Here is a 13021-nt window from a genome sequence, read left to right as displayed (position 1 = left end):
ATTATTCATACATGTGACAAGTTCAAGTCCTCCTAGAGATCAGAAATGCAGTCGCTGAAGCCTTTACAGTCTGAATGAATAAAGCTTTGCTTTAGGGGGAAAATATAGAAAGATGAAGTTTTTCATTGTCAGTTCACTATACTTAGAGGTGTTCACTGCAGCTTTTGTCTTAAAAAAAAAAGAAATGGTGCCGAAGGAGCCCTGTTGGGCAGACAGTCCTTGCCCAGATAAGACATCGTTTTTTTCACTGTGGTGAATACACTATTCATGATTTCTAAACATTATATAAAGTAACCTTGATTGGTCCTTTAAAAAGACGGATGGATTTCTAAGCTATATTCTATAACTTAATCCAAATAAACTCTCATTCAAGGTCTCTGTTCAATTTGGAACTTCACTGTTGATTGCACAAAAATATGAAGAAATTGAAAAAGATTCAAAGGTGAGTCAAACATATAATTCTATAACTGCACAGTAGAATATGTAAAGGAAGATAATTTAGCAAGAGGAGAAAAGGGTTAAAAAATAACTGAATCTTGATGAAATGATGGAAGGATAACTGTAGGTGGTTGTGGGTAACCTCGGTTCTCTATCTCCACCGTAGGAGTGAAACGGGGGAAGTCTGCCCTGTTACTGACTACTCGCTCTGGTGATTAACTAGGATGGGAACAGATTCCTATTACTTCCTCTGTCTAAAGGGATAGGGTAAAAAACTTTAGATTGGACTGCCTCGTCGGCCCCCTTCCTCAGTAGTTAATCTCATCATTTGCCAGTGCCTGGCCCACAAGCAGCCAACTGAATAAAACACTTGATTCAGTTCCATTCAGTACTATTGTAGGAGGGCACGGACTAGTGTTGGGTGGAGAATTTCAAACAGAGCTGTGCTGAAAAAGGTCTCCAACAATGGTGCACATTTGCTAACTCCTTTTCTCTTTTGGTTTTTCCTTAGTTACCATGCTAGTCATGATTACTTGCTGATGCTAAATTCTATCCAAAATATACCACTTTCAGATGTTTGCTTCCTTACGCAAACACTGTTTCAAATGTTTGAAATACTTGGTCATTCACTCTCTTAAAGTACCAAATATCCTCACTCATATTATTTCAATCCTATATATGTATTCATACATCTTTACAAATCTAAAGATTTTCTGACATAAAGTACATATATTAATTTGTGAAATTAAATCTACTCCTCCCCTTGAAAGAAAGAACTCCTCATTAAATTTATAAGACTAATTTTATCTATAATTCTTTGATACATAATCCTTCAAAATATTTTAACCCTTTAAGTTTTAACCCTTCAAGTGACGTCAGCTCATAATTGTAATCGTCCTGTTTCCCAGGACATTATGAAAAATTAATTTTATTAAATATATAATACAATTCTTCCATATTTATAGTGTTAATAATATAGGACAAATAATATATCTTCTTATGCAAGAGATCTTTAATCTCTGCAATTATATTTTCTTTCTTGCCGTACATCAGTAAAATTGTCTATCAATGCTTGAAAAATGCTCTCAATAAAATAAAAGTTCTCTGTTGCCTTTTGAATCATTAATATTTATAAAGGAATTGCAGAGAATATCCCATCAACATCACATTTCCAATAATAATCTTTATGTTTAACAACTCATGTTTGTCATTATTACCTTTAATGATAATCTTTCTAAGCTGATGAGATGTGGCTCACTAAATTCAAATTAAATGAAGACAAGTTCCAACTACACTTGACCTTTCCTGAAGGTAATTTCCTCCGAATTACCTTCTCCTTACATGTCTCTGGCATTTAGGCATTTACTAAGGCCTTCTTAGCTGATAGCACAGGATTAAATGGATTACCTCTAACAATGGATGGCACCCAGTTTTTTTAATTTTTTTAACTGAGCCTGTTTTATCACTCCTTCAGTAATTTCTGTGCCGTACATATCTTCTTTTGCACAGGGTACAAACATCTTAAATGCTAAAAATATCGTAAACTGTGCTTTTCAGTCAGAGGGCTGGAAGGGAGTTTAAGTTCAATGAATTTCTGGGACAGCTTGTTTTTTCACCCCAGGCAGATCATATTCTTAGCTATTTCAAAATACAGAACTACTTTGCATTCTTAAAATTCCATTAGTAATACATGTAACTTTTTTCACATAGTAAATACATAAAAATGTTAATGATTACTAATTTTGTTAAAGATCTCAAGCATAAAATTGAACACCTTTCACGGTCCAGAAATGGACCCTTTTAAATATCCATTATATATTATAACAAACTTATATCTTCTTGTTTAACCTTTAGTGAAGATAGAGAATATCAGGTCCCCATGATCAAGAAAATAACATTTCATCATTTGTTATAAAAGATCATAAATGACCAACTAAATGATCTCTTTACATTTTTTAATTGAATTTATTTTTCTAGTCTTTGTGTCTTTCTTACTAAATTTTGGTGGTTTCATAGAATTTTGGAATCTAGTAGTGACTTGAAAATCACATTAGGTGGTCTGACCAGTGCTAAGTTTTATAATAGGAAAAGTACATCACACTCCCCATGTCATATGTAAATATCTTAGACATGTGCATGAATTTTAAAAAATAAATAATGACCAAAAGAAAATAAAAGCTTATTTAGTTAAATTCTTTTTACTCAAAAAAGAATTGTGAGGGAAGTCTGATCTTTCCTAAAAGGGTCCACTGAATCATAATATTTAATTTAATAATTCTTGCACATTTTCAAAATGAGAATACAATGAAAAAATATTTAATTAAATCTTCACCTTAATCCTGAAGGAGGCATTTCTCCAGTACTTTGTCAGTGTCTGGGCTGTCTGTCATTGAAATGATTACTTTACTTTTTTAAAAAATATTGTGTAATGTGTACCAAGTCACACTGACAGATGCATGACTATCATTGGAATAATCATATAAAAACAAACTAAGAAAGGCTTGAAAAAAAAGGAGTGAGGTTCACAAGCAGAAAATAAAGTGGCTAAAATAGGTGAGAGAAAAGAAATGGGGAAGGGCATTTCTGCTGAAGGCATAGATCAGTAACACATGATCTAATTGTTTATTCCATTTCACCTTAATCATAATGATGTGTGTTCATTTCAGACAAAGAAAGATAATATTTAAGCTGAATATAGATGCCTTAGAAATCCAAGTTCCATTGATGTTTTCTTATTCTATTGCTATTTGCAAATCTGCTTGAAAACTGAAACTCAAACTTGTAATTCTTGTTATAAAGTGTACAGCTGCTAAGTCCTAAAGCAATTATGCTAAAGTATAAGCAATAGCATGAACTGAAAAAATCATGGAGGCCTTCTTCACTGAAGACTTGAAAGAAAAGGACCAACCAATAGCCATCCTTCTAACTACAGGACATATAAGGACTCTCCCTGGCTCCTAGGCTCCATGGTTCTTCCCTTCACAATATGACCCTGGCAGGTTTAAAGTGATGTCATTCATGTATGGGCTTCTGCCTCCACTCTGCCCCAGAATGAAGCTTCTATATTCCATTAAGGCATTTGTAGACAAAAAGGAAAAAAATGGGTTTGCTTCTTATCTTTTCGTCAGACCTGCTATTAAACCTATCAAAAATCCCTTCCTATAATAAAAACCGTGAGGACATGTTCTCAGAGGAAACATTTATTAGGTATCTTCACAGAATTACTGGTCTGACTTCTCCAATATTTTGAAAGTTATGCCCAATTTGGTATTTCTGAGCTATTATGTAATTAATATAAATCTGATAACTGGCTACCAATTTAATATGGTCTTGCATTTAGTGTCAAAGCAAACTTTTATGTTCATCAATCCGTTCACCAGCTTAACCAGTATGTGCAGGGCTCGCTTATGTCGATGAATGCCACCTTCCTCTCTGAGAACCACATCCATCTCTTTCATTTGAAGATCAGAGTAACACAATGTCTTCAGAGACCACATACCAATAACTTCCCTTGCCATAATGCTTTACAGATTACAAGGAACTCTATCTGGTTTGAGAGTTGAGGAAAGTTTAAGTGATTTCCCAACACCACATACTAGCAAGTAGGTGTCTGATTTCTTGTCAATGGGCCTCTTACCATGGAACCTCAAAGAAAAACTCAATTTAAAGGCAAGGACAAATCAAAATTCTTATTCCTACGTTCTGGCATCCTTTGAAACTGTGCACATCTTTAATTAAGTATCTGAAGATATTTTTACAACTGTAAATTTCTTAATGCATGCTTTTGTCCATTGGCCTTACCACTTTCTCTATAATCACTTAACATATATTCTCAAAAAGAAAAATCATTCAGAAGATATTTATACATTCATGGCTTCCTGATCTAAAGTCCATTCTGCTACTCCTCCACTGTGAGAATTCTTGTACAAACCCAAGATTCATTAGCTATGGACAAGGGCGTAAATAAATAAAGGTTGTATTAAAACAAATCAAAATAAATAAAATAAATATCTGCTTAAGATGAGACAAGTCTCAAAACATAAACTAGATTCCAAAAGAGTAGTCAGATTGAGAAAATGATGATCAGTACTACCAACAGACATGAAATCATACCAGGTACACAGAGTCTTAGTGTAAACATCTCCTTAACTATACCTATGCATATACTGAGTTAGAATAAGACTGGTGCACAGCTTTACATATTCATTTTTTTTTTGTACTGTGGACAACTCCTTTATTCTGGACAGTGTCCCTGGTGAGGACACATCTTGGAGCACATTACTTTCCCTTTTATAGTATCCCAATGTTAAATTACATTATAGCTTTAGCTCCTATGGAAATGAAGTTGAATCATCAATTTTTTTATCTAGTCAGCCTACTTCTGTTTTTCCCGGAAGAAAGCCACTAAACTTAGATTTCTGATATGATGAACAACTTCTACTCAACAGAAAGCTTAAATGGCTCCGGCTCTTCTCCAGTGTTTCAACACACAAGAGTTTTAAAACATGGCACAGAGAAATCTGTTTTTAAATTTTAATTAAACTTATTAAATTAATAAAATTTCATTTTGCCTGTTTTACTTTTTGCATTAATAAGGAGTTAGTTACGCCAGGGCAAGGTCAATTGTTTCTAATACCTATATTAACTGACCAGGATCTCAGTTGATACCCTGTGGGCACCATTTATTTATGGAGACTCTGTAGATACTTACGGCTAAATCTTACGGAAATTTTAAATTACAACATGGAAGAAAACAGAAGGTAAAGTTTACAATTTTCATTGTAAAAGTCTTGCCATGTTTATTACATCTTATTCCTAATTGGCCACAGTCATTTAATAAAACAGTAGGAAAAGCTAAGGAAGTAGTAATCTGCAAAGATATCTTGAGTACAAAACTAGTAACTCTATGATGTACAAGACCTGGTCTGGGCTATCAATTTCCAGAATATTTCATTTTGTATCAATAGCTAACAGCATTAGTACTTTTTTTTTTTTTTTTTAATATATTTTATTGATTTTTTACAGAGAGGAAGGGAGAGAGATAGAGAGTTAGAAACATCGATGAGAGAGAAACATCGATCAGCTGCCTCCTGCACATCTCCCACGGGGGATGTGCCCGCAACCCAGGTACATGCCCTTGACCGGAATCGAACCTGGGACCTTTCAGTCCGCAGGCCGACGCTCTATCCACTGAGCCAAACCGGTTTCGGCAGCATTAGTACTTTTTAAAATGAAAAGGGTGTACTCAATATGGGCTAACTTAGATTTATTTAAAAAATAAATTCTTACAGAACTATAGAAATGCTTTGTATCCCTTTTTATGCTGTAGATTAAACATAGATTTTAAGGTTATGGATGAATGGGGTGCCTGGCTCTATTGGCTTTTTTTTTTTAATTTTTTTAAAAAATATATTAGACAATCAGATTCCAACTATGCAAAGCATTTCTTTAACTACCTGAACAATGATCTGTTCAGTACAAAAATATTTTCTTATGCAGAGATTAAACAGGCTCATCACATGCCAGGACATTATCCCGATCACAACACTGTGCCCATAGAAATTGTATCACTTGTGAGTGGAAGTTACTGATATAACAACAGTAACAAATAAACAATAAATCCCCTCCGAAAGTACTAGGCAATAATAGTGTTATAAACATGAAGGAAAGCTAATTAATGTAAACGGTGACACCTTAATATAGAGGACACTTGTTTTAGAAGGGGAAAAAAATCAATTTCCCTACAGATTACTATAAAAGTAACACAAATAATTGTAATATTGCTGGATGAAAAAAAACATTAAAATTAAATAACATTTTAAAAGTAATACATTTCACAGCACCATTATTAAAACTGTCATTTTAAGGTCATGAAAAATCAAGTTTAGTGTATGACTACTTAGCATAAAAAAAGTAAACCTGACTTATAATTGCATATATGAATTCCAAAGATGCGAACAGGATTTAAAATTTTCAGTTGTATGTTGATTATTCTCATCACATACCTCTGTTCTCGATAGTTTCTTTTCATGGACAAGTAGAGAAAGGGAAAAAAAGAATTAATTACCTACAAAAGTACATTCAGAGAGAGCATTAAACATAAAAGCTTTAGCATTCATTGAACGGTCTCCACTATAGGATTCTGACTAGCAGAATTAAAACAGGGAATCTGAAGTCACAAAACACACATTTCACTTATCTTTAGGAGAAGAGACACCAAAGGATTAATGACAATATTTTCAAATAACTATTTTTAAAGCATAAAAACTTCAGCTATTAAAGAGTAACTTTTCTCAATATCAATTGCATCATATTAAATACTGTATTTTGTAATGTTCTAAAGTCAACCCTGTTTCAAATACAGGTTTTCAGATGTGTATATTGTTTTAAATAATAAAATTAAGTAATCAAGTTACTTATATAAATTGTTTTAAAAAATAAAAATCATAATCCGTGCCTTTTTAGATACAATATATACCCAAACTAAAGCTATACCTAAGGATTCAAAGTAGGAGAACATAAGTGGACACTAGAACATTTTATTTCATCATGTGTGATAAATTAGAGTCAGTTAATTCACAGGTGTTATGGGCCTCCTAAATTATTACTACTTACTCACAAGCTCCACATTAGAAACACTATGTTCAAAGTTTAGTCTCCTGTATTTTACGTGGTCATATACTACAATAAAATTACACGAGTTTCAAAATAAACCAATCTGAAAAAAAATGTGTTCTAGGGGATGTGGTATTGAGGCACCAGTGACTTTTAACTTTTAACTTAAAAGAGCTAATTTATAATGTTCTATCATGACCTAATTAGGTGTTAATATTTTGAGGACAAGTTAGAAAAGTAAACCAACTGAACAGTGGGCTCCTTCCCCCAAGATCAAGATGTTTCCTCATGGATTTTGTTTGGAGCACCGTTACCTGCCGATCGATTCTGTGTGCCCAATAAGTATCTCATTTAATGATGAGCTCATGAGGTTAAAAGTGCCAATTAGTTACTTATTATTTTTCATTCCTGAAACCATTAGATGGCGGAGAAATATGAGCCCTGAATCTTTTTGTTCAACATATTTTACTTTTTATTCTCTCAATCTGATTACCTGAGTAGTCCCCTAGTTTCTTATTTCCTATTCTGCTATTTCTTGACTCGCTCTAAAGCTTGAATAAGGGGTAGAAAGTTTAATTGGAAGGATTAATGAGAAAATAAATGAGCTCTCAGGTCCTAAATCCAGTTTTTGAATTTGAAATAGAGTATGTGGAACATCATATTAATAAAATTAATTTCTGTATTAACATTTTCTACATTCTCATTCTATTTTTAAACACATTCCTTATAAGTTTGATAACATTAAAACATTCATCTTTTAGGTTCAAATTATTTATGAAAATGATACTGCAGTACAGAAAAAAAATGTCTTTTTCCTTAATGGATCTGCAAAGTACATATATTTAGAAATAAAAATAAAAACAATGACACTTCAAAAATTTTTATAAAAATAAGAAATGATATACAGAAAGAAGTACTTTTAATTCTAATCATTAAAATAAATGAGCACAGGTCATTTCATTAGCAATAGGAGATGTTTAGGGTTTCATATTTTCTGAAAGGTTATTTTTTCCAAGATTCTACAAATGAAATATTGTTCTGGCTAGTGTGGCTCACTTGATTGGAGTATCATCCCATACACCAAAAAGTGGTAGGTTTGATTTCTGGTCAGGGCACATACCCAGGTTGTGGGTTCAATCTCTAGTCGGGGCATGTGTGGGAGGCAACTGATCAATGTTTCTCTCTCTCTAAAATCAATACAAAATCTTAAGAATGTATTACAAATGAAATAACAACTTGCATCAGTAGGTGGCAGAAAATCACACAATATAGAACTAACAATTTTGCTATCTCCTTTCACATGAAAATGAAACCACTGAGCTACTTCAAAACAACGCTTGTGATGGCAATTACTACATAAGTCTTGCATCAGGCAAGTCAATGATATTGTGTAGCTCCAAGATGGAGTTAATTCACCTGAGGTGTGAGGGGAGATCAAACAATATTCAGAAAAGCCTTCCTTTCGGACTATAATTTTGTAACTCCAAATGTTATGCTGAAATCAGCCTGTGCAAGTGAAAGTATACAATATACCTAATGACCAGCACATCAAAGAAGCCCAGAGGTATTAAGCATCTATAAGCTGGTACAGAGTGAGATATTCATTTAATCAGGGCAAACCATTACTACAGTGGGGCCTTGACTTACGAGTGTCCGACTAACGAGTTTTTTGAGATACCAGCTGTCTCTTGGCCAATTTTTTGCATTGAGTTGATAGAGTAATTTGAGTTAACGAGCTCCTTAACGAGCTCCTTAACGAGCTCGGTCTTGGAACAAATTAAACTCGTAAGTCAAGGCCTACTATGCTGTATGTGATAAGTTCATAATGCCTTCCTCAAATGGCTTTCTGTATTTTAATGCTTGCAGCATACAAACTAACGACTCTCTCTTTTCAATCAAAGAAACTCTTTCAGGGTTCTGACCTCACCACAAGCAACAGCCACATACGCTTTTAAAGGTATTCCATTTGATTCCATTGGTTTAAGATCATGCCAGGTGATAATAATAACAGCAAACAATTACATATTGCCTAGCCAGTGGTCGGCAAACTCATTAGTCAACAGAGCCAAATATCAACAGTACTTCTTCAAAATAGACTCGCCCAGGCCGGAAACCAACTTCTGCGCATGGGCCACGAAGTTTCAATCGCAATGTAAGCGTGCCCGCACATGGTATTTTGTGGAAGAGCCACACTCAAGGGGCCAAAGAGCCGAATGTGGCTCGAGAGCCACAGTTTGCCGACCACGGGTAGTCTATTGAAAGCTTTGGAGTAATTTTAAAGTCTGAAGTATTCTAATTCCCAAGTCTTTCAGTGAACTAAGTTTGGTCTATGAGGGGGAAAATGCTATAAAGTAAGGTAATGCCCAGAGTGCCTAGGAAAAGTCACAGGACTCACAAATGGAAAAACTCTAGGGCTGGGAGCTGAAATATCATCAGAATCAGCAGAACTTGAGCTTTAAGTTGAAATATTAAAGAGAACTTAAGGTTCACCTTGTTTACGTTTTAATTTATTAAAAATGAATAAAATGTTTGAATACTAAGGACAGTTTTCACATCATAAGATTGAAGTACTTGAACATATTAAATACGTAAATGTTTGGAATATTTGAAGCCATTTACTTAGCTAAATGCTTAAGGGGATCTGATTTTCAAAAATTATATGGCATAACTTTTAAAAATTTATAAAGTGAACCAAAAAAAACTGTAAGGCGAACTTTGATGCATAAGGAAGGAATTAGGCTTTTAAAAGCTATACTTAAAGTTGAATTTCAATTTTAACAAACATCTCTAAGCAGTCTTTTCTTCATGCAAAAACACCCACATATTTAACCAATAGTGCCTCCTTTATACTGGCTGTGAAGATGAAAAGGTTTTGCCCTCAGCCCCAGGCATGGCCATCGCAAGCACTCAGGACCAGATCTGTGGCTGCTGCTCTTGTTGCTATGACTGTTATTATTAAAGTGCTATGCTCTCTAGTTGACAATCTTGCCTAGACTTCTGGGTATGGTTTAAGTTAAGAGAGAACCTGTGTCATTAAAAGAGTAAGCCAACAGAACCTCTGTGTAAGACACAATTTAGACTGATTTTACTTCACATAATGGGTTTTTTAAAAATATTTTTTTACTGATTTCAGAGAGGGAGAGATATAGAAACATCAATGATGATAGATAATCACTGATGGGCTGCCTCCTCCCCTGAGGATAGAGCCCAAAACTCAGGCATGTGAGCTGACCGGAAATTGAACAGCGACCTCCTGGTTCATAGGTCAATGTTCAACCACTGACCCACACCAGCAGGGCTCACATAATGGTTTTAAGACAGTATTTAGTATTTTAGAACAGATGGGGGTTATCTCAAACTCTAAAAACAACGATAAATTATTATCACCTCGAATCATGCCAAGTACAATCATTGATTGAATAGTGAGCCAGACTGATTTTCACTGACAAAAAACTTTCTAGGTGTTTAATTCACTTGAACAAACTGTTTTAAAATATATGCTGATAGTAAAAATATTACTATGAGATATTTCACTTACTTATAACCCCATGCAGTCATTCCTAATATGAGGGCCAACACTAAAATGGTGCCAGCAATTATGCCTATTATGATATTGGTACCAGCAACACCTGGAGAGAAAAAGGGAACAATGAAAATCAATCTCTGTGATTGGAAATTTTTTTAAAAAAATATATTTTTATTGATTTTTTACAGAGAGGAAACAAGAGGGACAGAGTTAGAAACATCGATTAGCTTCCTCCTGCACGCTCCTTACTGGGGATCAAGCCTGCAACCAAAGTACATGCCCTTGACTAGAATCAAACCTGGGACCTTTCCGTCCACAGCCGGACGCTCTATCCACTGAGACAAACCGGTCAGGGCTTGATATAAAATTCTTTCAGGAATTTATTCTCCAGATTTGTAATCTTCATTCCAACAACATTATTTTAAGATATGTTTAAAGTAGGTATTTTTTAAAGGGAAGAAAAATCAACCATAACTTAACAATATGCATCAATATTGTGTATGTTCCAATTCTTGCCCTGATTATTTCTAAATAACAGTGTGACTTTTAACAAGTAACTTAAATCTATGGACCTGAATAGCATCATCTCTGCATTAACTGCTAGAACAAGCTCCGGACTACCACTGCTAAGACTACAGATACCAAACTCCTTTTTTTTTGTTTTTCAGTCCCTGGGCCAGTACTCTATCCACTGAGTCAAACTGTCTAGGGCCGTGGTCAGCAAACTGCAGCTCGCGAGCCACATGCGGCTCTTTGGCCCCTTGAGTGTGGCTCTTCCACAAAATACCACGTAGGTGCGCACGTACAGTGCGATTGAAACTTCATGGCCCATGCACAGAAGTAGGTTTTCGTAAAGGAGATATATGAAACAAGTATACAAGATGAGTGTGGATGGGAGAGTTGGAAGGGGTTGACCTCAGGGAACGTACCTCAATCAGACTGAGGACGTTTTTAGCAAAGGCCAGCTTAGGAGTACCCTAATTAAGTTAATAACAATGTACCTACCTATATAGTTTATGTTTAAAAAATTTGGCTCTTAAAAGAAATTTCAATCGTTGTACTGTTGATATTTGGCTCTGTTGACTACTGAGTTTGTCAACCACTGATCTAGACAAGTCTCAACTGGGCTGACTGGGCACTTCAAGTCTCTGCCATGTATCTGTTCCATGCCAGTAGGCTCCCTCAGGAATGTCCTCATGGAGATGACAGAAACAGAAGAGCAAGGCCTCTCGAGTTGTAGACTTGGAAGCACCATACTTGCACTTCTGCTTCATTCTATTACCCAAAGCCAGGCACACGGTCAAGTCCAGAGACAGAGGCAGAGGACACTTCAAAGTTAAATGCCCAAGGGGGTGGATGCAGAGAGGGTAAACAATCATTCAACCCATCAGCAAGACCTATCAATTCTACCTTAGAAATACTTTCCACAACTGTCCCATACTCCTTCTATCTTATTGCTACCACCACTTCAGTTCACCATGATCTCTCTTACCTATCACCACCTGACTGCTCTGTCCAAATCTTTCTTGTCCATTCCTTCTCAGACCATTCTCAATGCAGCAACGAGAATAAACTTAAAAAGAAAACCTGCTCTGACCACTCATTTAATTAAGTCTGCCAAATGGTTTCCTATTGTTCTCAGGATAAAGGTGAAAATCCTGACTAAGGCCTGAATTGTTTTCAATTTTCAATTGAGGGGTTATTTTAAAGCAAATAGGTGAACCTGGTGAAAGGGAGAAAGAGTGAAGAGGGAGTGTGGGAAAGAGAGGCTTTGTAATGACTTCCATGTGAGGACAACCTGGGACCCCATTGTCCAACCTCATCTCCTTCCATCCTTTCTTTCAGTTTATGGTTGGAACACATCATAATTCCCCAACTTGTACACTATTTCAAGCCTCTGGGGGTCTTACTTGGAATGGTATGTGTCCAAGTAGAGTTCTTTATCTCTCCTTTTGGTACGGATTGAAAACCCCTGTGCCTTTCTCCGTTCCTTCTTCTAGGGAAAAAGAAGAGAGGAGAGGAGAGGAGCGCAGATTGGTTTGGCTGAGTGGATAGAGTGTTGGCCTGCAGATTGGAGGGTCACACGTTCGATTCCAGCCAAGGACGAAAGAGAGAGGAAGAGAGCGAGAGGAGGAGCTTTTTTGGAGAGGAGGAAGAGAGTGAGAGGAGGAGCTTTTTTGGAGAGGAGGAAGGGACCCCCACCCTGAAGGGGCTGTGGCCAGCCTGCAAAAGGCCCTCAGCTCCTCACCCAGGTTGGCCAGGCACTCCAGCTGGGAACCCCACCCTGAAGGGGGTGTGGCCAGTCTGAATATGGCCCTCAGTCCCTCACCAGGCTGGCCAGGCACCCCAGCGGGACCCCCACCCTGATCCAAGACACCCTTCAGGGCAAACCAGCCGGCCCCCAGCCATGCACCAGGCCTCTATCCTATATAATAAAAGGGT

General features: G+C 36.1%; 1 protein-coding gene across 1 annotated transcript in view; it reads right to left on the bottom strand.

Annotated features, from left to right (window-relative positions):
- ADAM22 (ADAM metallopeptidase domain 22) overlaps positions 1-13021 on the bottom strand; it is a 175418-nt gene that overhangs the window by 18844 nt on the left and 143553 nt on the right. Inside the window, exons 25-26 of the mRNA XM_006099078.3 lie at positions 10592-10682; positions 6444-6461 (exon numbers count right to left, since the gene is read on the bottom strand). Of these exons, the coding sequence (XP_006099140.1) occupies positions 6444-6461; positions 10592-10682 (109 nt within the window). The remainder of the gene's footprint in view (positions 1-6443; positions 6462-10591; positions 10683-13021) is intronic.

The sequence above is a fragment of the Myotis lucifugus genome, unplaced genomic scaffold (genome assembly GCF_000147115.1).
Source record: "Myotis lucifugus unplaced genomic scaffold, Myoluc2.0 scaffold_257, whole genome shotgun sequence".
NCBI lineage: Eukaryota > Metazoa > Chordata > Mammalia > Chiroptera > Vespertilionidae > Myotis > Myotis lucifugus.
This window is presented reverse-complemented; position numbering and strand designations above follow the sequence as displayed.